Source organism: Pempheris klunzingeri, chromosome 6, assembly GCF_042242105.1.
Source record: "Pempheris klunzingeri isolate RE-2024b chromosome 6, fPemKlu1.hap1, whole genome shotgun sequence".
Classification (NCBI taxonomy): Eukaryota; Metazoa; Chordata; class Actinopteri; order Acropomatiformes; family Pempheridae; genus Pempheris; species Pempheris klunzingeri.
The window spans coordinates 25657029-25682756 of record NC_092017.1 but is presented as its reverse complement, the minus strand read 5'-3'; the positions used below and the strand labels follow the sequence as shown (position 1 = coordinate 25682756).

At 39.3% G+C, this 25728-nt stretch overlaps 1 protein-coding gene across 1 annotated transcript in view; it reads right to left on the bottom strand.

The window, feature by feature from the left end:
* LOC139202815 (BMP/retinoic acid-inducible neural-specific protein 3-like) overlaps positions 1-25728 on the bottom strand; it is a 44043-nt gene that overhangs the window by 5263 nt on the left and 13052 nt on the right. The window contains exons 2-6 of the mRNA XM_070832400.1: positions 23427-23617; positions 21740-21924; positions 7541-7646; positions 6867-7103; positions 2782-3004 (exon numbers count right to left, since the gene is read on the bottom strand). Coding sequence (XP_070688501.1) covers positions 2782-3004; positions 6867-7103; positions 7541-7646; positions 21740-21924; positions 23427-23617 — 942 coding nt within the window. The remainder of the gene's footprint in view (positions 1-2781; positions 3005-6866; positions 7104-7540; positions 7647-21739; positions 21925-23426; positions 23618-25728) is intronic.

The window sequence follows — 25728 nt, the reverse complement described above, 5'->3', positions numbered from 1 at the left end:
GCATCGAGGAATCGAGCAAATGCAGCTTTACTCTACTTATTAAAGCATGCTTCACCTTACTTCATGCAATTACTGCAAAACACATTTCTTCAGAGCAATATTGATTTACTCCAAGAAACTTGTTGTTAAGCTCAACAGAAACAATGTGCACCTCTCAGCTAGGTACTGAACAAACGAAAATTACAAGACACGCTATTGCTGCATACATGCATGTGTAACAATACGTCTTGTGCATGCATATATGGTCTGATAAGATACTTTTGAACTTCTGTTTATTAGAAAATGTTATTTGTAACTTGTAAAAATAATGCCTGTAGAATCCCCATTGCTCCCGTGCCATCTAACATACCCCCCACCCCTTCAGCATCCTTACAAGAAGACCAAACAGCAAAATCAAGCACAAATAAATACAGACCAGACGTGATGAATACATTTTGAAAATAAGAAATAGTGATCTTTCATCTTCACCTTTATAAAATAAATCTTAGTTGGGCTGCCTATGAACTTTGCCTGTCTGTTATTTCAGTTCGGACTTTTTTTCTAGCTTCAACTAACACATAGTTGCCTTAGTCATCTTACAGGGATGGTGGCACCAATCTCTTGCCATTGAGGAGGATTAGATGTCGAGCTAAAGACAATCACATTACACGTTTTTGTCAACCACGCTGCTTTTGAGAGATAGATACAGTGAACTATCTTGAACATGCAGAAGAGAAGTGTAGGTCAAGACTTGAAGCCCACTGGTCCTCTGCAATAGAAAGGCCGGGATCTTTTTCCCCAAGTTATCCTTAGATTGTGCAGAGATTGCAGGATGATAGTGTTGATTACATTATAAATCCATGAGTAACCTTTGAGACTACATTAAATCCCCACGGAGCATGGGTGGTAATTTTTGGGTCGCCTAATCTGTAGGTACCAGAACAAAATGGGAGTGTGGTAGTGCATAATGAAAGTTTTTCAAATGATGAAAATCCCGTTTATATATAGATCCTTAACAGCTCTAAAGCCATTCCATGTCAGGCTCGAAAGGCCAGGACAGACAAAGAGTGGGTGAAGAGATGATTTGCAAGAACAGGGAGCCTGAAGTGAAGATCTTTAATGTATGAGCAACTGCAGGGTTTTCAAAAGATTAAGAGCTAAAGGGACATAAATCAAGGATGGGATTTTCAATTTACATTTACAAATTACAATTACATTTTTACCCAAACTGGAGCTTCTGCACCACCACGGACAACATTAAAATGTTTTTGATAGGGTCTTGCTGTCCCATGTGCAGCCACTTATAACTTAGAGGTTAAAACACACCATGTAGTGGTGCCCCAGAGGCTCAACTGGTAGCGCACATATCATTAAGGCTTATGGCCTAACCGCAGTGACCTGGGTTTGATTCCAACCCGTAGCACATGTCGTCTCCTCTCTCTCTCTCCCGTTTCCACTGCTATCCACTGTCTAATAAAGCTGTCTGTGGCTGAAAAAAGCTAAAAAAAAAAAAGAGATACCATATAAAAGGAGTGAGATACCATCACCTTGAGATATTAAAAACCAGATCAAACTTTCTTGAATGGGAACAGGGAGTTCACTTTTTGTAAGTTCAATTTGTTGCAGGGATACCTCCCAAATCTTTCCAAAGCAGGAAGCAAGGATGCTGGGATGGCAATATACAAAAGGAGATCATCAGCATGCAGTGACAAGTGCAAATAGCAGGGGACTCTTTGGGCATCGTTGTCTGGTGCCTATATGGAACATATCTTGAATTTGAATCATTCATATGTACAGAAACTAAGGGGGGGTGCATACAGCAGTTTGACCCATGAGCCTATAAGCCAAAATTCCCCACGGTCTTAGATTACCACTCCAGTGGATGAAAAGCTGTTGGCATCTAATGATATCAGAAGATCAGGAACATTTAACCGAGTGTAGTTAATATCAAAGGCCTGGTCTGATAAGTTCTGATTAGATTTGGCGGGTGATTAGTATAATGCTGGTATGAAGAATAACTAAGTACTGTTTGAATAAATGGAGATTATGTTTGCTTATTAAACAGAAAGTGGAAGTGGTGGGTGATGGGAGACTGTTGCTGCAGCTAAAAATCACATTGCAGAGGTTGAATATTTGGTTTCTTACCTGTAACAGCTCCTAAAATAAACCTGGCTGCATCAGCTGTACTGACTTAATCACATTTCTTTTTCATAAGCTCAGAGACTGCAGACTATATGATGATGATGATGATGATGATGATGATGATGATGATCTGAGGAGACATGGAAAACTTTTCTGTCTTTGATTTCATCACAGGCTAGTTAACCAACAGGAAAATCTCCCAAACCTAGCCTATTCCATTAAAACACTGCAAGGTTTAATTTCACAGGAGGATAGCTTTGATTTTCTGGATGTAAAGGAGACCTGGGCTGGGAGTGCAGCCAAGTCATCAGGTGTTACACTATAGCTCACTTCAATAGGACCTCAGTTGAATATCAAAGTGCTAATATATTGTGTGTATTATTAGCATAATGCCTAGTTGGGGGGATAACAAAGCGCTGCACACAGACTAGGCTGAGGAAAATAAATGAGCACTGCCGTTCACAGCTTGCTTGAAAGGACTTGTGATGTAGCTGCAGGCTTTGGAATTTTTGCTTATTTTCACACATGCACAACCACGCACAGTTATGCACCCACGCACCAACACATGCACACACAGACACACACACACACACACACACACACACTCTCCTACATCCGTATCAACAGAAAGGTCAGCAGGAATACTTATCAGCTTCTCACCTCTCCCTCAGCATAATAATTTTGGGCTGAGTTCGACACCTCTTGCTGAGGCTGAAGAGCTTATTGACGATGCGGCCTGCTTTGCCCAGGAGCTGCTGGGTGCTGAGCTCCAGCTGTTTGTAGCGCTGGTGAATAGCTGGCTCCATCTTCCAGAAGTATTGAATGGCGGACATGTTCAGGGCGTAGAATGTGGGAAGCCTTCGGACGAAGTTCTGAAACTCATCTGAAAGGGAAGGACAGATGCAAGATGACAGTTGAACACTTTTTTTGTCCAACGCAGGCCAAACTAAGTCTCTCTCTTCCCTCCAACTATATTTGGCTAATTTAGTCAGTCCAAATGAGAGAATCACTTTGCAAAGGCCACATGGGCTTAAGAGCCAGAGGGCAAACTGGAAGTGATATTGTTTGACGCAAATGCTAATGAAAAAAGGCAGAGCTAAATAGAGGGTTGTGGTAAGATTCTTTCCTCCTCTATTAATGAACAGCCAACAGCTTTTGTGGGGCTAAAACTGAGGGCCTGTCTGCGAGAAAATAGTATGGACAAGGAGCACAGAAGTTAATATATGTCAGCCCTTCAGAGCTGCTGTCTGCTGCACACACAGAGCACAGAGCAAACAAATTCAATTTCCAAGGCATTCAATAACAATATCATCATCATTGTAATCATGATTGGTTGTATGGAAAATCGATGCAAATGCAACACTGATGAGAAAATGACTGCAGTTTTTGTAATTAGTTAACGTTATCGTGATAATACAGCATCTGATTAGAAAACCAATTAAATGTCAATGGCTTCCCTAGTGATTATGCAAGGTGTATTACATGTTCCTGTGAAATTAATAAGTTGATTTAACACCTTCTAATAAAATATATTAAAGGGATATTGGGGGTGCTTTCCACGGCCTACATTTTTAGATGAGAAATATTCTCCCGAGGAGGAGAAACTAGACGGTGCAGCTCTCATGCTTGTTCCGTTGATTCCACATGTGTAGTAGATGTTGCCTTTTGACATATTTATTTGTATTACATCATATATGGAGTTTAAAGGATACGTATGCTGTTATTCTATAGTTTTTCTAATGACAACAAATCCCATGTAAAGCCCTGTCCAGCCTGTCTGTGGCACTTGGCCCTTGTCCATTTGTTTCTGCTGAAGATGTAATTATTCTTTTTTTTTTTTAAATTAATCATAATTATAGTACTTTTTCCTTATAGTTTCCTTTTCTTAAAATAGAATCTACAACGGGCACATGGCAGATGGGGGGCGTTGGGGTATAATGCCTGCCCACGGCATATTGCGTAACCGCCCATTGTGCACCCTTCAACCTCCAGAAATTAATTTTCAAGTAAAAGCAAACAATCAGATTGGAATGTCCCCTGCAATGTGTGAACATTATTTATAAGTATCAAGGAAAGTTTTCACTGACCACTGTTGACTGTTGATGGCCTGAGGAGATCCACAGAGACGTGTCGTTCTCAGACGAGTCAATGGAAAAAGAGGTGCTGAGGGTGCTGCAGCAGCCCTCCACCCATATGTGGGTGAGGTAATGTATGCGTATGACTTGATATACCAATATAATTTATATTTATATGTAGAATTTATATATTGCATTATGTTACACCCAGCCTCTCTCTGGTATGGATGATTGAAACATCAGCCTCTTACAAAAATATCACCAGATTTGACCACGTTAAAAAAACGTGGCTAAACTAGCTAAGCTAATTGATTAACACTGTTTAAAAAATGAAAAGTGCTCCATCAGTGTGGTAGCATCTGGACAAGGCTTTGATTTTCTCCATGTTTTTCAGCCTATGTTACATTTGTTACATGTATTTATATGTAAATTGACTGATATGTTTCCATGTAAACTACTTTATGCTCAGGGGAAGATATTGATTCACAAACGCAGTCCACAACAGCGTAACTAAACCTGTTCATAGTGTCTTATCCTGGGGAAGGTGGAAGCTGGAAGCTGAATTATACCATTATTTTTATCACCAAGACAACGATACCTCATCCCTGAAAACCCACTCTCTCCCCACCATTATCATCTTGTCAGCCACTGAATCCAGGAAGGTAACAGCGCTTCCCTTTTGTTCGATTTTAAAAATAGAAGACACTGTCAGATTTGGAGGAGCACAAGTACAGACACTGTCTGGCATTATTGAAAATAACATTGGGGGATTGAAGGATAATGAGGTTTATCAAAACGGTTCTTTGACAGAATCCTCTGAAATAGATAAATTATGAGCTTATAATTAATAAATGACATGTCTTAGGTGCTGGGCTCGTTTTAACAATTATTCTAATGAATTTACAACAAATGCAGAATATGGAAATATATTTTGACCTCTGGAATTAGCACCTATTGTACCCGACTTGGTGCATATTGTACCCTGCAGTAAATGGATCTTAGAGTCATATTCATAAAAATACACTGAATCTATTATTTGCCTCACTGAAAACTGAAAATCACCAGGCGACTTTATAAAGCAGTGTAGAAGCGTACTGCTTTTTTTTTTAAAGAATCAAAATATTGCTACGGCTATAGAAAATATAGTTTCATAATTAAAGCAGCGCACTCAGTGGAGGGTTGAAGCTGACTGTGGAAACCTCATTTAACAATCAGAGTCATGATTATTAATTTCTCCACTCTGCCACTGATGTTAGTTGTTTTCTATTAGATCAAATATACGAGTAGATCCCTGGGGGTTTCAGGGGAACTTTCTTATTTTTTCTTTATTCAATACAGCACTGCAATTGCAGCTCTCAGGGCACCTTACTGCTTAAGTTATTTCCAGCTGTGGGCTAATCAAGTTGCCCTTAGCACAGAAGCATGTAGGCAGTAATAACACATTCAGTCAGCAAGGTGCACAAAGAACAGCTTAAGGCAAGGCTGGAAATGACTGAAACAGCTAGATGCCCTCAGAGCCTGTGGACGCAGCACACAGTGGAAATAATGAAGGGAACACTGGAAACACAGCATTCAGTGAAAGACAAATACAAAATAGGTTTGAGTTAGTAGATTAGGTGTGTGCCGGACATTGTAAGTATTTATTAACACAATCACAAATTTGGCCAGAGGCTCTCCTCACACTCGTTCCAAGTGAACACTGGTTAGGTGGTAGCTGACGTGCCTGTCTTTGTCATGTTATCAGGCTGACATTAAATAAGGTTAACTAATAAAATGGCAGAGCTGCAAAGCATAGGCCTACATCACGACTGACACCATAGGCTGTAACATAGGCTGTACAATTCTGCAACTGTTTTGGGGTTTGACAGCTCCTCCTATGGTGCCGAACACCGTCATTTGACTGAATCACTGTTGACCTAGTCACATTACTGTAAATGTTGCCTTTCCATTTTCTGATCTGTCACATTCACAACATGTAATTTCTGTACACAGACTCAAATGGCAGCTCAAATGGCAGCCAAAGGTAGTTGTTTGAATGCTACAGAAGAGGGTTAGATGACAACGTACATCGTCAGATGACAGATGTGTTGACTGTTAGAGATTTTTCTATGCTATTTCTACTGAGTCAGCTATGCCTTCAATATCTCTGGATGCATTTAGACCACTGAGGGACACTTTGCCAATCAATAAGGAGGACTGCTTGATGGCAGTATTGGATTTACAGGATTTTTTCATCAGTGTGATGAAGCACTTTAATTTGACAAACACTAAATTTAGAAAATTGTCCAATAGACAATGTATCTATGAACAATCTCTCAAAAGAATCTAAAATATCACAATATATAATGACTTTGTGTACCAATGGTTTTGTGATGGTGCTTTACCTAAAACCTATCACCGGGACTTCAGGGAGAATCCATCAAGTCTAAGTAATTTCAGTAAATAGGCATGATATGCTCTTCTTTGTTGTTTTTGTATAATTTTGCAAGATGCTGCTCCTTTGTGCACCAATGAATTCCCATTACATGGATTGGATGCAATTGTCCCTTGATTTCAAGGCCTTTCTGCCTTTGTCTTCTTTGCCCATTGGCTCCTCTAACAATAGAGTCTAATTTGCTGTCAGTTCTAGGGTCACAGCCATTGATCGAGTGCAAAAAGGAAAACACTGACCTGACTCCTCAAAGTCTTGGTTGGCCATGTTCCAGGAATCTCGGATTTTCAGCAAGCTTGCCTCCATAGCTCTCAGATCCACTTCGGGGCAATTACACCGTGGGTAGTCCACAGCACACTGGCACCAGCAGTCATTGTCCCGGCACACAAACTGGCCCTCCTCATTACAGCCGATGTAGCTGAGAGCTGCCTGCACAAACCTGGCCCTCAGGTACTCTGGCAGTATAGCCTGAAGGCCTGAGGCAAGAACAAAACCAAAACAAAAACGCGGAAATGTCACAAAGATGAATGACAATGGAGCTGTAAGTACATTAGTTATTGCAGAAAATTTGTTTACATGGCTGTTGTATGCTAGATTTATAAATTACTCAAGGCCGGCACTCATTTTCTCTGTTTTTTTTGCCACACTTGACATATGCTTGGCATCACATGCAATGTGCTGAAATTTGCTTAAAGTTTTATTTTTACTGCACAGTTCTGCTACTTTTGTTCTAAATCATTACTGTCTGGGATTCACTTCAGAACTCTGCAAGCATGCATGGCAAAAAAAGGGAAAGAGTGATTGAAGCTAAATTCGTTCTGACACTCTCATGCTGCAGTTATAAGCTTGCCAGAGAACAGACACTGTGACAATTCCATCAGAAATTGGGGGAGTTCAATTATGGATGGCCAACCTTGCAAATGAATCTTGTTTTCGGGGCTCTGAACCAAAACGGAGCTGACAGAGTCGAGGTTGTCATAGTTACTGCATCCGAGAGGGCCCGTCCTTGTTTCGGTCACCTAAAGGGAGGAATGCAGAGGCACATAACAATAATCCATACTGAGAAAGAAACCCACTAATGGCATTAAATATACAGGGAGAGAGAGAGAGAGAGAGGGAGAGAGAGAGAGAGGTAAAAGCAAGGAACAAGAGCGAGCACATGACTAAATGTCATGCAGAATAAGATTAACAACACCCTTTCCCTTTACTATCTCCTCTTATGAGAAGCACAAAACACATTACACATTATTTAGACTTCTCCACTGTGCAAATCCTATTTAGGAGAATGACTTTGTCAGCCATTGGGCTGAAAATTGAGGTGTGATAAGGATCCCTGAAGTAAAGTGTAATGAGTAAGTTGTGTAATCTGTAAAATTCATCTCGACATTGTCTTTACCTATTACAATGCCCGCTGACACCCATAACACGCTAAAATCCATTGTGATGCTAGTGTAAACATGTCTTATTGAATTATATACGCATCTGAGGATTCGTGTAATTGGTGCAAAATTTTACATGAGGAATGCAATATTGTTACAGGGCTACACAGGCTAAAATGTGATGAGGGGATTGAAAACAAAGTAATTGCTATGAAATCTGGCTCTGTTTTTAGTTAGTATTGCATTTCCATAATATTGTCGAACTCACGATGGACAGTTAATATGAAAAAGCATAAAAATTGATGAAGCAGAACCATATATATATATTGTCATTTATATTTATTCTATGCTTTCTTATTCCTTGACAAAACCTGGCACCTATAATACCCATATTACCCACAATGCAACTCTAACTACAGAGAGGTTGGTCGAAAAGTGGGTGTATTATGCCATAGTGGCTCGAGTACACTTGAGCCGCTACATTCAAGTAGAGATGATCAGCAGGCTGCTGGCTGCTGGTGAGATTACTCACATCTGACTCCCCAGTTTTTTGTCTTTTGTTCAAACTTGAAGTCAACTATTATCACAATGTACTGTAGTAGTACTCCCCAAGACCTATAAACAGACTTTGATGTGTGAAATCAATGAAGTTCCTTTTTAACTAATCCAGACTGCGTGGAACATGGTGTTAGCCACATAAATAATTCTGTTAATTCTCATCCAGCCATCATGGTTCGTTTAATTTGTTGCCCTACAAAGGACTTGAACTGCATTTTATTTTATTTCACCCGGTGTTATACAACTCAGCTATAAGTCCAATGCTGTTAAAGCATGTATTTGTTAATCCTGGATATAGCTGAATAAAAGTGGTCTCTTATTTCAACAAGACAAAGGGTTTATAGCTATGCTAGTGGCTCTCTGTGGCTGTAATTATAACTTAATGCAAACGTCAGCATGCTAACGTGCTTACGATGGCAATTCTAAGATGCTGGTGCTAGGCAGGTATACTGTTTACTTTGTTTACTCTCACCTCACTCAAGTACAGCTGAGGCTTATGGGAATGTTGTATATTTGCATGTATGTAGTCATAAGCTAAGTGAATAGGCAAATTAAAAATGTACTCGATGATGTCATTAGAGGAAAAGCCAGGGAACTGGATGAAGTTAATGGAAATCCATCCCATATTTGATAAGATATTTCAGTCCGGACCAAAGTGGTGGAACGACTGACAGACTGACATTGTCATGACTGACACTGCATGGCTTAACACAAAACATGCCATAATTATGCTACCCATAATATGAATAAGTGTGAATATTTGTGAATATGTCTGCACTTTTTCAAGTGTGGACCTCAAGGTCTATTGTTGTGACATCTCCAATTGAATTTGAAGCCAGCTTTGAAGAACTTGCTCAAGTGTGCATGCTGAAATGTTAGCTACACTTTAACACAGCACTTTACTTTACTTGTGGTGTATCAATGGTCATAGTCAGAAGCTTATTAATTCTTCTTTATTCCTTAGTGCTGCAAACATTCATTGTTGTTGTCTATTATTACCAGTAGCTTCTAGTATGTTTGAGGTTTATACTGTAACATTTTATTTTAGTCTGTGTAAAATTGTGTAAAAATTGTTAGTTAAAAAGTGTTAGTAGCAGCTAAAAGACTACCAGAGCATGATTATGGAACCTCAACAACATAAAATGTGACATGGGTGACACACATGAAAAACACTTATTTCATTGCTTTAGTTCATGCATGATGTGAGCTTACAAGGACTAACAACTTATTTTTGTCAATGTTAGTGCACCTGTGGTGGAGTTGAAAGCACAACTACAATTAGTTATTTTTGTCAGTAGGCGTCAACCATGACCTGACAGGCCACTTTTTTTATTCTCAGCAAGTGTTCAGTTTGCACAATTGCAGTCTGATTATTTGATGATGGGGAGAAAGGTGCAGAGCAGGTTTTACCACAAAAACAGCTCCTAGAAGAAAAGTGACTGTGTGGGAGGTGTAAAGTCCATGAGAGAATATATGACACCCAAGTAAGCTGCTGAACGTTGGATAGGAGGATATTAAATTACTGCAGCTTGAAGGGAAAAAACATATTTGGTTAGCATGAGTTCCTCTTGTCCCAGGAGAACATGAACTGATGTACCAAACAAGTTGGCAGAAGCTGTTGGCGTGGCGATGACAGAGGGTCATCTATTAGCCATGGTATAGAAGATATGGCCCTCTTATTCATCCACACTCCGTGCGTCATGATGACGTTTTTTTGTATATCTGACAATCTGTCACACAACACTTATGTGTAGATAATTAGAAATGAAAACTGCGTAGATAATTACGAATGAAAACCGTTGCAGGTTTAAGGATTTACAGTACATCTAAGCCACATTAGACAACTTCAATCCATAAAAAGCAATGTAAAGAAGATCTGCTTATGATTGCTCTATCATGAGTGGGTGTGCTGGAAGCACAGGCTGGAGGAGGAAAGGGCACTTGGTTTTACACACCTATTCTAAGTCAGGTTAATTGATTCAGAACAGGTTCAACCATGTAGGAGTTGAAGGAAAAAAAAAATCACATCAATTGATGCGCATGCAGAAAACTCTGTCGAGCCTTTTCACAGCTCATATTTGGGAAATGGTTGTTTATTTGATGAAAGATTTGTACATACAGAGGCCTGTGGACAGTTAAGCAGTGAGTTGTGTGTGGAAGGATTGTCCGGATTGTCAAAAAGCTGCTGTTTGAATAAACATTCTGTGCAGTCAACATCACTGTGTCCTTGTTTGTGTCCTGGAGAGCTGCATGAAATAACTTTGCAGTACGCTGGGTAAATTCATGAACCCAGCGGCTGTGATTTGTACTCTGAGCTTTGCACCTGGTCTGTGACAGTAGCCCAAATCGCCAAAACTCTCAACACCAGTGTGGGAAAAAATGTAATAGCAAAGCTGTTTCTGTAATGGATGTGGAATTGTAGCATTAGGTGTCCAATGCTAATGCAGCTTTTTGGTAAACATGAACGAAAAGACAGCAAACCTAACAGTGTATAACACTAGATAATTTTTCTTATGTAGCATCAGTAGCTCGTCTGTGCTTGCTTGAACAAGTAGAATGAACTTGTCCTCTTCCTGTTTTTAATAAAAAAAAACACCTCCTGTGTGGCAGGAGAAAATGATTCTCTGACAAATGAAGCTTTTGGAGCTGTTCAGGCAGATAACTGATCCACAGCTCCACTCAAGCTGAATGTGTTTATTTCTATTACCAGTTGGATGATCTATTAAAACGCAATGCTCATTCTCTGCTGGCTCAACTCCAAAACAAATTCTATATTTATATTCATTTTAAATTAAAATGTTGTGATTCAATGTGTGGGTTGACTGGATACAATAACACACAGAAAGCGAGACAAAAAGACAACTATTTCATCCGAAAACTGCTTCAGTCCTCTACAGTCTATTAGGCTATACTGTCAAAGTCAATCAGAGAGAGTTGCATCAAGGTACATTGTGGACAAAGGAATTTTAACAGACTGTCACTTTGTTAAAGCATGTGCAAGCAGATTCATTATACGTAATATTATACTGAGTGGAGTTTAGCCGTGTAGCCAAACTTAGTCTGCATAATCTTTTAACCCTTTAATAGCCACCATAGAACAAGCCAGAGCATATCTTTACATTTTTTACATGCTGTAGTGCCAAATTTTGGAGCATTTTAATTTGCTATACATCAATACAACCTTTATATCCCATGTTTTAATAATATGTATAGACTTATGACCAGACTAACTAAATAAATTGCTAAAAAGTGCAATAAACCATAAACAACTTTTTTTTTTTTTTACACATATTTCTCTAAATAAGAAAACCACGTGATAGTTCATTTTTTTGTTTTTGTTGTGTGCGCTTTGTACTGGATTTCTGCAAACACATTAGTGGAAGGAAACAGCGCTCTGGGACATGCTGAATGCGTGATATGAAAGTGTAACTCCTCGGGTTTTATATGCAAAAAGAATTATTGCTCTGTCTTATTTGGTTGCAATTCTACCGGCATTGAAAAATAGATATGCAATGGGGTCGCGGGCGCTCCCGTCGGCAAAAAAGGGTTAAAACATTAAACTATTAATTATTCTGGGTAAAAATGCAGGGTATTTTCACACTGTGTTCATTTGAAGGGCCCTGTGGTGACAGTGTGGTTTCAAAATGTCACTGTGCATTGGAAAAGTCTGGTCTGCGCTTAAAATATTGGTGTCTGGGCTCCGTGTCATGAAAGTGCAGGTGATGGCTCTCATGGCACCATTTCACTCTATAGTGGGAGAGTAAAACGTTTTAGGGGCTTATTTCTTACAGTGCTGAGTGTGTGGTGCTCCTCATACAGGCTAGCACACTCACAATAGAGCACGAGTGCACCTATATTATACAATTTATAGAACATCAATACATTCAGAGACTCCCCCTTGGAGTAAAACCTTTTTTGAAGTTGCTGCTGGAGGTTGTCTTACACCCAGGATTAAATTTAATTGTGATGCCAATTGATAAAAATAGAACTAATCGCAGCATCTACTGTCATTCATGGCAAATGCATAAATAGTAACACTGATTGCATAGGCCAACATGCGCATAAGCAAAGTAAACATTTAAAAGTGAAAAAGTATGCAATAGCAGTCAAATACAGACTCTAATAATTGCCCCAAGTATAGAAAGCCAGCTAAAATGAGCAGAAAATGGTCTTGAGGTAAAGTCAAAGAGACTGTCATTTTTACAGATTACACAGTGATGAGGAGACACACTGTAGTAATTCAAATTAATTTGGTTGAATTAAACTCTAGAAGTTGGGTACAAAAAGATGTCAAAAACAGAATAAATTCTGAGACGGGCATAAAAAGAGCTCCCAACTTTTTCCACAAGTCTTGAAAGATGCAACTACATACGCATCGGATTTATGGCGACAAAACACAAACACACACAAAACAAACGCAGAACCTCTCCTCTCCTTTGAGCTCAGGGTTAGACTGTTCTCAATCTGAGCTCAATCACCCTTGACAAAAGTCTGATTTAGAGCATGCGTGTATCCAGGCTCCATGGGCAGCAAAGATAAACTGCCAACCTGAAGGGAAATTCATCTCCTTCGCTGTCACTCGCGAATTATTGCCAAACACCATGACGGTGTCTTCTTTTAATATTTTCCCAAAGGTCTAATAAAAGTAACAACATCTCCTTGCTAGATTAATGACAGCAACCGTCATATCCAGCCAGGAGGAAAAGGAAGACTTTTGCTGCTGTGGGCAGAAAAGTTGTCTTTCTCTTGACATCTACTCTTGACAACTACAAGGACAATGAGGAAACTAAATACAGAGAGATATAAAGATGAATAAAGGCTGGGAGCTCTGCATGTACCAAATACACCATGTGTCTCTTTCAGTGTCTGAAATAAATAACACCTAACTGAGCTACCGCTTTTTTCAGTTCACAATTACTTAAATATAGTCTTTTGAATACAAAGGCATCATCATTTTATACAGGACAGAGCGGAGGAGAGCGTAGGAGAGTAACTGACTTCCATTACTCGATTTTCATTATTGACACGTTAACACAATTAATTAAAATCCGAGCAGCCTCCGTAGGGATCCGCAGATTAATTTCCAACACAGACAGATGTCCAACTTAAAGGAGAAAATTGACCAAATGCAAATCTAAAGATGGCTTTTCTATGCATAGCAATGAGACCATCTGCAAAAAGAACCCAGTGGAGCAGAGCATGTGTGCACAGTCAGCCTTCTCTATTAGAAATCGACCCCATAAAGAAAAATCCTTTTTGTATATTCCACTTTGAAGACCTCATGGGTCAACGCTTGCTAAAAGTGAGAAAACATACAAGTACATCCAAAAATGTGATGATATGTAAATGACATGGATCGGTCGGTGGGGGAATTATTAATGTGCCATAATTGTGTACAAGATAATTGTGCTGACTGTGTTAGAATAACTAACAGCTGCATTTAATGGAACATTTAATTGCACTTAAAGGCTTTCCCAGAATAAGCAGTTTGTGATGCTTACACATGCTGTGGATGTGACTTGTTTATCTTATCACGCTGGATTTCACTTTGCCCTCCTGTCACTCCTCTTGATGTCTAAATACTCTTTTAGAATTGATCAATCCTGCACACACTCCATGTGTAACTTCTAGAGTCCTAAAATATTGATCCTTTCTAATGTTTTTAGGACTGACAGACTATCACCATAGTAACAGGAGTTTCGTATCACAATATGACAAATGCAAATCATATTGTAATATTGATGTTCAGTGCAATGTATTGTATTCTACTGTTATGCATGACATTAGAATAACAAAAACGGTGGGCGACACTGCAGGAGTGCCGGAGCGACAATGGTTGCATAGCAGCAAAACAGACACTTCCTTCTAAAAAAGCTATTTTTAATAAATTGATGCTCAAAGTCCAATGATACAAAGGCTGATGCCTATTTCAGTTTTCCATTAAGCTGTGGTTTTTAAAGGTATTTTTGTCCTGTGTTCTATCTGTCTGTCTTCTGCCAATCGCCATTGTGCACAGGATCCTTGAACCAGAGAGCTTTTAAGCTGGCAAGCCCATTTACCATTAGAACAGCGCTAAGCTTCACAAGGACAAATCTACATATGGGCCAATGAAAAATTAGCCATAACAAGAAAAAAAGGAGAGGTAACAACTGGCGAGTCAACCACAGAAGGGTGCCACATGACTGGAAAAATACACACATAGTAAAGTATCTTATTAAAAGGTTTGATCACCATGAGCTGTTACTACAGCAGCTTCAGTGCTACTTAGTACATGTTCTCCAAGTCTCTGGAACTCCATCAAAGGGGTGAATACAATTTTCCCCTTGTCTTATTGGAGTGCTTTGACGATGGTGGTGGACAGTGTTACCCAACAAATGCATCTAAAATCTCCAGTTGCTCAAGTGAGTTGAGATGTGACCGTGCATGCGTCAGAATACGTGATTCACACCATATATATCAAACCGCTCACTGAGCTCTCGTCCCCCGTACGTAAGCGTCAACATTTGTTATGTTTCTCCACTCATGTATTCAGGTTTTTCCCTTAATTTTCACCAGCATGTGTATTCAAGCAGCAAGTAAACATTCCCAAGTGAGCCCTCAAGGCATCCGTTCTAGCTTCATATTATGTTGGTGAAAATGTAGCTCTGCCTTCTGCCAATTGCATTGTTCACGGAAACACTGCCGCTATGGAAGTTGACACAGTTCTACTCAGCCGCCCAGCGCACAAGAACAGTGGTTCAGGACATATCGCTTCAACTTTTGGAGCAGGTTAGACCCAAAGCCAGTTTTTGGCATCACAACCAGATTGCACATTGCGCAGCTGCTAGTTCTACCCAGTTTCTCCCACTAAAAGGGCGATGCACACACACACAGAAACACACACCTCTCAGTTTCTTTAAATATGTTGTACTTGCTGAAAGGAAATAACAGCTTTGTTGCAAAAACAAGCAAATGAGGAAAGCAGGATAATGAAAACAACAAGTGTTCATTAATCTATTAGACATGAAAAATCTATATCAAATTATGAAATTAATCATTTTCCTCTTGAACTTGACAAAGTGTAATGCCACTTCTATATAATGTCTGATTTCACTGAGAACTGGAGCTGAATATGTACAGGTAATAAATTAAATAGAGTGAATATGATTAGACGAAACAATGCTACAAGTTGCCTATTAAAATACCTGCATTATCTAAATCAGATCATGCTTTGTCTTGTACTGTATGTAGATGGATGATAGCCTCTGTGTTATTGGTGTGAGGCCTCGGCAGGGCAATGCAGCACTTAGCCTGTTAACATGGTCCACTGATACAGATGGCTCTGAGGCACATTCATTATTTAAAACTGTAAGGCTTTAATATTATTATAAGACCAGTTAGGCGAGAGAATTTACTGATGAAGATTCATCACTGCTGCAAATCCCTCATATGAATAATTCCACCAAAACAGCATAAAATGTCACTTAGTGGGCTTGTGTTGTCAGATTGAGCAACAATGGACTTTAAATGGCTACACTTTCTGCTTGCTGCACTGAAAAGTACAAGACAGCATTAATGTTTCATGAAAATCATCGCTCATTTCAAAATTGCCTCATTCGCCGCACCTTCAAGAATTGGCGTCCGCTTAATCACCGCTGCATAGTGGATGTGAAAATCCACATTTGCATCTGAGATACGTTTACGCCTGTTTATTCAGTCTTTGAGGATTTCAATGCATGTTTTAAGACCACTTTGTTGCACTGGCTTAGACTCTAATGTCAACCAGCGAGGGATAAGCTTATAAACTATAAGCAAGAAAAACGGGGAGAGGAAGGAAATTGCATCAGAACGAGATTATTATGTGCCCTCAAAAAGAAAGAGAAAGCTGCTCCAATCCACAGGGGAGCAGAGGAGAACCTTTGGAGAAAAGGAATATAACACTGTACTGTATGTGGTGCTATGCTTAGTCTCATACTAAGGTATGTTCTTTAACAGGAAGTACTAGTCACCAACAGAGCAAATTCAATTCTGTGTATTTATTTTTGCTCTCCAGGCCTCGCTTTTAAGGAGAAATATCTCAAAGAAGTGAGATTCTTAAAAATCCTCAGTCATATATGAGATTACAGTCAGGAGTTACTCTCTATCTGTGTATGCTGTACAGTTATCTGATGCCTCTTCAAATACAACACATCCAGGCAGGGAACCTATATCTTGTTAAAGGTTAAAGGGGTTGAAGACATGGTGAAAAGCCAAAATGAAGAACATTTATTGTTCCTTCTGAATAATGAAGATGCTTAAAAAAATCTTTAATGAATTATTCATCCACGCTTGTGATAACAGAGGACAGAGAGCCTGTATATTTCATTTGGTTTGGTTTTGTTTATCCTCCCATCAAAACTGCCCCAAACTCAGGGATCCGTGTTCTCTGCAACCGTTCCTCAGCAGCCATTATCTGATTTCTGAAGCTTGGGTCTTACTTGTGTTCTCTTCTGCTCCAACAAATGAAGCGTGACGCTGCATGACTGACTGAACACTCAAGGCTCGCACAGCAAATTGGGTCAAACATTCCTTATCACTTCTCCTCCCTGTCAATGATTTTCTCCTCCCAACTTCAGTTTAATGAATCTTCAGTACGGAGGAGCCTGGACCGCAAATCAAAAGTAAGCACAACAACACTTCCTGTTCACCTTCCCACACCTTGATCCCGGGCTGAGAGTCCTACTAAATAAGACCTGTCTGTACTTGTCTAATCTCTTCTGTTTGGTCGCACATGATACCGTAACTCATACCACCAAAATGTTTGACAAATGACAGAAGCTCTCAAAGGAAATTACTGACATGGAAGGGCTGATTCATCACACTATGTAACAGCGGAGACATTTTCTCCACAGTCCTATCTCATTTTTTCCGTCTTTGATTATTTTCCAGTGCTGCTGCGCTCAGTCCTCCAGGCCTCCAGGCCAGGCATATTTTTACCATTTAAAATATCTTATCTCTTAAAACCAGGGGACCAGTGCTCTTCTTAAAGGCAGCTTTGTTTTGGCATCCGTCTTCATCGGGGTGAGGTAAAAACCCATGTTTGGAATTAAAGGCTGCTGACGCTGTGAATATTTTACATCAGTCACCTGAAAATGCCTCACAAACAAATGTACCCCAGAGGGCTCTTTCTCTATTCGTCTCAATCAGAGGGGTTTTTAGCAGCACTTTGGTTCAGTGGTGGCTGCCAAATCAGCTCAACGTCCTCTTGCCAATTCACTTTAGAGAATGTACAGTGTTATCTCTGATGGACTGTATAGTGGGGCATCACTAAGGACAAGTCAATGAAAAATGGGCTGCAGCTCAGAAAAAGGCAAGCAATTTAGTTTTTCAGCTGCAGCTACACAGTTACAATGAGGGGAATATACTCTGATGTTTCTCCTTTTTCCACTGGGGTTCTGTCTAGGATACTGCTTAATGCTTGTTCTTCCTGGTATAAGAAGTGACATCCCTACCACGCCACCAATCGCTATGTACAACCTACGCATGTACATTCAGAGACAACTGTGAGCTTGTATCACAGATCATCACAGAGTGTTATACTACACATACTGGTGAAAGACCCGTCATATGTTGCTCGAACTCCGAATGCAACTTGGAAAATTGAACATCCGAGGCAGTGGGATGTTTTAAAGCATGCACGGTTTTCTTAGTGTTTCCACGCTTCATTCACTATGAAATCTAAGCTGCCCAGTTAAATATCTGACCAAATGTAGTTGATGCAACAGTTCGCATGCAGTATTCACAACACATTTCAAAACTTTGTTGGTCGGAGAAAACAAGCTATTTGAATTCATCACCCCGGGCTTTGTGGAATTGGACATTTTCACTGTTTTCTTATGCTTTAGCCTGCTTTAGCTTTACTCAGTCAGAGTCTATGTCATCTCATCTCAGTGCTACATGCTGCGAATGCAGAAAATAATCACACAAATACATACAAGTATTTTAATAACTGTGAGCATTCGTTCACACAAGACGTAGGTTTTACCAAATACCACAACAGTAAATACAATGGATAATACATTATTCTGCTCGTCAGGTCAGATGTGTCTGGGTGTGGTACATCCAGTCACAAAACTATCACTACAGAAACGCATTTAATCACAACAGACTGAAGAAGCTGACATTGTGTCAGATTGGTATTTTTGCAGGTTGCTGATATTACCTGTGTTGCGTGACGTTAATCTGTTGTTTACCGCAAGCGAGTGTAAACACATTAAAGCCACGTGAGGGAACAGAATCCTCAGAAAGCATAGAGAATTCAGTCTGCGGTGCGAAGGGCAAACTCAGCCGATTCAATTCATTTCTCTTGATAAGAACTGACAGAGTGATGAATGAACACTCCCCAAAGGTATTAAGCAGTAAAAGATGCAAGGTGATATTTACATCATAAGCATATCTTGATATGCATAGCATGCTGTTCCATATAAGAGCCTGCAAATACAAACATGAAAGAGCAAGGAGGGAAGCAAACAATGTTGCTCGCTTTATATCTTCTCTTGGTTGACGTCTCATGTGCTCATCGAGCGTGCACGTGTACATGTTTACTCCAGTGTCACATGAAAGCACATTAGCAAGGAAATATGCATATTTTTAATCACACAGCTAAATAAAGAATTTCAAGTAGATCAGTCAGTTATTTGCTTATATTGTAGATTTCTTTTACTAAAAAAATATATATATTTGACTACAGCAGCTACAATTGTGGCCCATCAACACTGGCAAGTCATTATTTTATTTTATTTTATCGTTTTCCAGATCAAAACTGTAATGTTGTGTGTATAAAAGTGCCCTGGATCTGTAGGAAGGTGCTTTTAGGACTGGCCAATGGTGCTGTATTTCTTCAAATGTTGCTTCACCATGTCAAAAAAAAACTTTCCATTAAACTTATAAAGTATTGAAACACAAAAAAAACCAAACATTAAAATCACATGACAATATTTAAACATTAAAAAAGGGCTGTTAAATACACTGCAATTATACTGCAGCTAAGAGTGGCGATGACAGCTCGTCGTTAAAAAAAACATGCTTTCCAGTTTTCCAGATGCCGTCAAAACTATCAGAGTGAGCAACGACAACATTTGTCACTGCAAATAGAGCTCAAAGAAATGCTGATACAGCTCAGCCCTCAACACAGTCTGAGACGAGCAGATTTGAGCTGACCACAACCAACAGTCAACACTGGTTTCTGTAAGCTGTACTGGTAGTCATTCCATAACCTTTACCGAGTGGTTACGGTAACTAAAATGATGATTTACTTTAACCTTAATGAAGTAATGTGAACTCAAATCAGGATATTTGTCTTACTCTAGACAAGCACCCTATCTGTGATGGTTTTGGAACACAATGACAAGCAAGGCCGTCCTGTCAATATGTCATCGGAAAGAAAACACCGTCTTTCCAAAGGGCATGGACAAGTGACGTATTTCATCCTTTCATTTGGAGGACGCGTTGGCAGGAAAATACTGTTAGGTGCGCTAATGTTGCCAAGTGAGCTCAAAAGACATCTTGAGACAAAACCCTCTGTAGCCAACAAACACACTGAAGACTTTAAGCTACAAGTACAGTAAGTATACTTCAAGAGAAGTGAACGGGAACCAGAATCAGTGATTTATGATTTTTGATTTAACACATTTAATACATTTTCATAGATCATCATACTAAAGTTCATTCACTGTTTAGTTTACAGGAATAGTTTGATAATTTGGGAAATACACCTCTTTTTTTTTTTTTGTTCAGTTGGATGAAAAGTTTTAAACCACTCTTAAGTCTGTGCGGTAAACACAGTTAGAAGCTACCAGTAGCCTTCAGATGGCTTAGCTTAGCATAAAAAATGGAGACAGGAGGTAAAGGGTCCTTGGTTTAAAACATTTTGGAAACCACTGCTGTAGGACATTTTTTGTTTTCTTTTTATATCTAATATGAAGTAAATCTAATAAGTAATAAAGACGTGTCCTCACCAAAGGTGTCTATTGATAAGTCTCCCTTAAGAACAAAGGAAATATTGATTTGGAGGAGCTCTGCTCCTGAGGCAACCTATGAAACCGCTGACCCTGGGTTTTTTGGCTGTAACATTAAGTTGGGTATTAAAGTGAATTTACAATAAAGGATCCATTAATTAAATGGTAAGAATAGGAACAGAAATGAGTCAGTACATATATAAAGGACCTGGTTTCTAAATGAGAGTCTTATTTTGTCAACCAAACAATGAAGTAGCTTCATGTCTTTTAAAATATGCTTTAATAAACTGCAGCATAATGATAGTCTGCCTTTGAAGCAGGCCAGAGTGGCCCGCTGAGGGCCTATTGATGGGTCGTAAACTGCATACTGTAATTGGTAGTAAGTGGTAAGTACTTGGCAAGTACTGACCACTGTAGAGTGTCTTAATTTGTTCCAATACTTATGCCCAGCGGGGAGCACAAGCACCATTATTATCTAAAAAAAAAAAAAAAAAATTAAGCACATAAACAGCTGTTGCATAGCAATACATGTTGTGTTTCTCATACAACGTTTCCATCTGCTGTGCTAAACAAAAAACAAGAAGAAGAGAAAATCGGACAGATCTATGTTGTGTTGTTGTCCAACGAGCTTCAATAACATTCTTCAGAACAATTAACAAACCTTAAAAAGTATGAATAATTCATGGTAAAGATCCAATAATATGAAGTTATTGTTTTTATACCTAGTGTCATTTAGGTCAGTAACTCAGTAACTCAATATTCGTAATTATGGCAACGAACAATGTGGTGGTTGAAAGCGTCTATACGACTTCATTTAGAGACTAAATCCACAGAGACTCAAAACAACTGGACTCTGATTTGCTGGCAATAACAGCTCGTTTCATTAAAATGAGCTAAAAGCGGCTGATTGTAGGGTTTCCACGCTCTATACTGACCATGATTTCATTAATTCTTTTCGTGAGTGAGCAAATCAAGAACACTTGCCATGTTTTGAAAAAAAAACACATAATTATATTTATCCACTGAAACAAAATCCTATTTGAACAATGTGTTTATGAAATGGTTGTAATCATACATGGAAATATCCAACAATGGGAGTAATTTAAAGCTTTGGGAAGTAAGTATCTGATTTTTTTTTTTTTTGTATTATCATCATTGCTATTGTGTTTGACAAAAGCCCAGAGAACAGCAAGCTTTTACCTTGATGGCAGTGGAGGCGATCTGGATGTGGTGCAGCTTGTGCAGGGTGCTCTCCCTGTCGATGAAGTAGGAGGCAGCCAGCTGGTGCAGAGCTTCCAGAGTCACAGCTGTGCCATTGGATTCACTCACTTCTGATGGCCGACTCAACTTCCGCTTGTCCACAAAGATCATTAATGACTCTTCCCCTTCGAACACACACGCACACAAACTTCATTAATGATTCAATCCTTGTAAACATACACACACAAATTGTTCTCAGTGGTAAATATTAACCCGTGAACATCTGCTAGGGCTCATTATACAATCAAATAGGCAGAAAAACAATACATTTAAAGGTGAAGGCTGAATCTGCCGCTGCTTATTTCATAACAAGGGCTATATTGTACGCAGCTTCAGTATAGCGCACACAATTGAGGTGCTTTGTGGAACAAGCCATACAACGCAAACAAAGCCAAAGCTTTCAGTCGAAAGTGTATTGACAAACTGTGGAAAAAGTGAAAGATCAATAGAAAAAATCTCTTGAACAGCATCAGGTTTTATGGGTAATGTGTTTTTAATTTAGAGAAACCACAAATCACATTACCTGTGGGACTAGATACAGGTTAACATGTCTCCACCATAGCATGAAATAAATTACAATTTAGAAAAATCTCTTCGTCTATTATTGAGTTCTGAAATGTTTTAGCAGCCAGAGGAAAAAATCTAATGGGGTGAGATATATTCATGTATTTCAATACAATTTATATTTCAGCACAAATGATAACAGGGATAATCCAATAACTTCTTAAATTTTATGGCAACGACCTTCTTTATTTTATATTCTTTGAAGATGCCAACATTTTTGTAGAGGAAACCTTGACATTGGAAACAATCCGTATTAATACTTCAAATTAATACTTCACATTAAAGTTAGAATAATTTTTCTTTTATAATTTTCATGTGAAATTATACTTAAAAAAAAATATATACATAGTGTAATTCCTTTACACGGGCTACTAGTAATATCAGGCCATACTTTAGCGGCTGTACTTCTTTCTCTTTCTTTGCAACACATAACGCACAGGATCATCTCTGCCAATTTATTCTAAACACTGTTGGTTTCCATCTTGGCTCTGAGAGTTTATGCACAAGAGATACAAGATGAAAAGAGCCAGCAGAGGAGCTGGGAGGAGATTGTGCAGCAGATAGCCATGGGAGCTTTGCTGCGCATTAAAGTACTCTGGCTGACTTACAGCTATTGTTATAAAAAACACAGGATCCACTGACTAAACACAGATTTGCCATGTTGAATCAGAGAATAAGAGCTTGAACAACCAGACACAATCCCACAGCCACCGCTGAGAGTTTTACTTAAATATCAAGTTGTATGAGTGAGAGGCAAGAGACTTTAGAGCTCATATCAAATGTCTTTAATTTCTAGTTTCTTACTCTTATATGGCAATCCACACTTCATTTGAAAACTAATGTTCCACAGCAACAAGAGTAGGAGGAAAGACGACACAGGAATAATTTTCAACCAAATAGTTCTAGGAGCAAGTTCAGAACAGGACATAAAAGTTGGGGTTTCCTCTTTGTTGTTTCCACCACATCTGAAGAAATAATGGGCTAATTAGACACCTCCTTTCTCCTGTGTGCTCAGGTAGGTCAATAAAATCAAAGAGAACCACAGCCCATCTACTTTATTTACCTCCCAGTGTAGCAGAGAGCAGGAAGTGGGTTCCGTATTTTCTGATAATGTTGTCGGTGATGGCGCCGAGACTGGGCCTCCTGCCCAGCTGCCTAATGGTCTGGAGGAATTCAGGGTCCAGAGGCAAGGAAAAGCCATTGTTCTCTTGTCTCTCCAGGGCCAAGCTGTTCACCTTCCAGCGGCCAAACTCCCTGCAATGTCACACAAACACATGCTCAATGTAAGCAAAGGACAAACACCACATGAACACAGCATGTCGCATGTTATTTGAAGTCATACACACAATGAGCCACACAATAAGCTTGAAACCTGTTTAGAGTCTTTCCATTATTGTCAAAACGTGAGGGATCTGAGATCTGTTTTGAGGCATTTCCCACTAGAGATACCCTGCAAAGACTAAAGTCGGCCCAAACAGTTGTTTTCTTTTTGTGATAAGCAGGAAAATGGCGGCAAACGTTGTGATTTTAAAGTGGACAGGACACAGCTTGCCCCTCATAAAGAGGCTCATACTTAGATCTGTTCCTTGCCAGGCGTAAAATATGATGTCTGCACGACCTCTAAGTGAATCTTGTGTGCCTCTCTTTGAAAGATGAATGGTCTCATGCTGTTTCTACCTCCGGCTTGGAGAATTGCTTTGCACCATAGTGAAAAACATTGTGATTCTCCACCGATTTTAAATAATAGCGCAATCTCTTCTCATCTCGAGTCACTTTTTGAGGCGCTGTGGTTGGACGGGCTGTAATCATGGATGGAGTCTTGCTGCTTTCAGGGCCTGTTTTGGAGGGAGCAGGCTTCATATAAAGTCGTTTGATATTCAGCCTGGCCTTGGAGCATGCCAGCTGCCTTTATCTACCAAGTGCAGACTGAGTGCTGCTGCTTGATGCATAGATTAGCGCTATTCAAATACAGCTGGTAATAAACATGGTTCTACCCGAACATAGCAGGGGAGGAATTGAAGACCTTTCAATCACTGTAGGGTAGGTGGTTGACTTGTCTATTTGGAAAAGCACCACATATAAGATCTGGAATGCATTTGAGTTGAATGTGTTTTTTACTTTGTAAAGCTTACATTTGCATGTAAAAATACAACCTACTACGTCAAAGACTGGCCGCAACACAAAACATCTTTCTTCAGATCTCCATATCTCTCCTCAGTGTTCTACATCTAGCCTCCTTGTTCAGATGGACTGCTTAGAAGAGTTTTTATATAATAATCTCGTCAACAGATGGCTGAACTTCTTCACCACCTCCACCCCTACCTCTCACAAAGACAAAGACATCTAAATCAGTTTGCACATCTCAAGAGGGTGCTAGGTTTTGTGACCACAAAAGAAATTGCAGTAGCTGCCTTGACACCTAGACATTTAATCAGTCCAGGGTGAGATGTAAACAAACAACAGCCCAAACCTCAGACAGTCCCACAACAACGAAGACCCCCCGATGAGAAGAAACAATCAAATTCTTTGTTTTGACATGATTACAGATATTTGGAGAGAATAAACAAAGAATTCATTAAACTCTGCAATATTCTGATTCCTAAACCATTCAGCCATTTTCTTTTGTTATCTTGATTTGATTATACAAATCCCATCTGTAGCTTCTGCAATTTAAACATCAGAATTACAGTTTATTGGTAAATATGACAATAGCCTACGAACTGCTGAATGTTCAGTATTCACTTGACTTTTAGCTCTGGTTTGGTCTCCACCAAAAATACTTTCTTCACCAGCTAGCCTTGCTAGCTTTGTCTGCTTTGAACAGGATTAATCAGGGCACTGATGTCAGGTATTGTATCGTCCGGTATTTCATTCTTTGCCAAAAATCAGACATCCTTATCTGGTTATTTCAACTATAAAAAAAACCCAATTTATTTATTTTTGTTTGCAATGCAATATTGCAAGCACTATGTTCATCTACATCACCATTACTTAATCTATATATCACCAATCACTAGTAGCATTCCATGGAAACAATTTGCTCTTGTGTCAGGCAGACAGACATAATCTAATGTGAATGTGAGATGGCTCTCAAGAGCATCGAACATCTCTGGGAGTTTCAATGTTACTTTTGTTTACACATAAAAAAAAAAGATTTGTACAGTTTGTAAAAGAAGATTTTTTTTTTGGACTCTATAATAATAATTCTGTTCTAACAATGTATGGCAAATAAGATCCGTTAATGTCTCATCCTTCATTAAAAACAAAATCAAGAGCATTGGACTGCACACAGTGATATTGTAGCTTTAACACTGTTTTGCTGGATAATCCTGACAACCATTGCACGCCTGAAAAAACAGCTTACA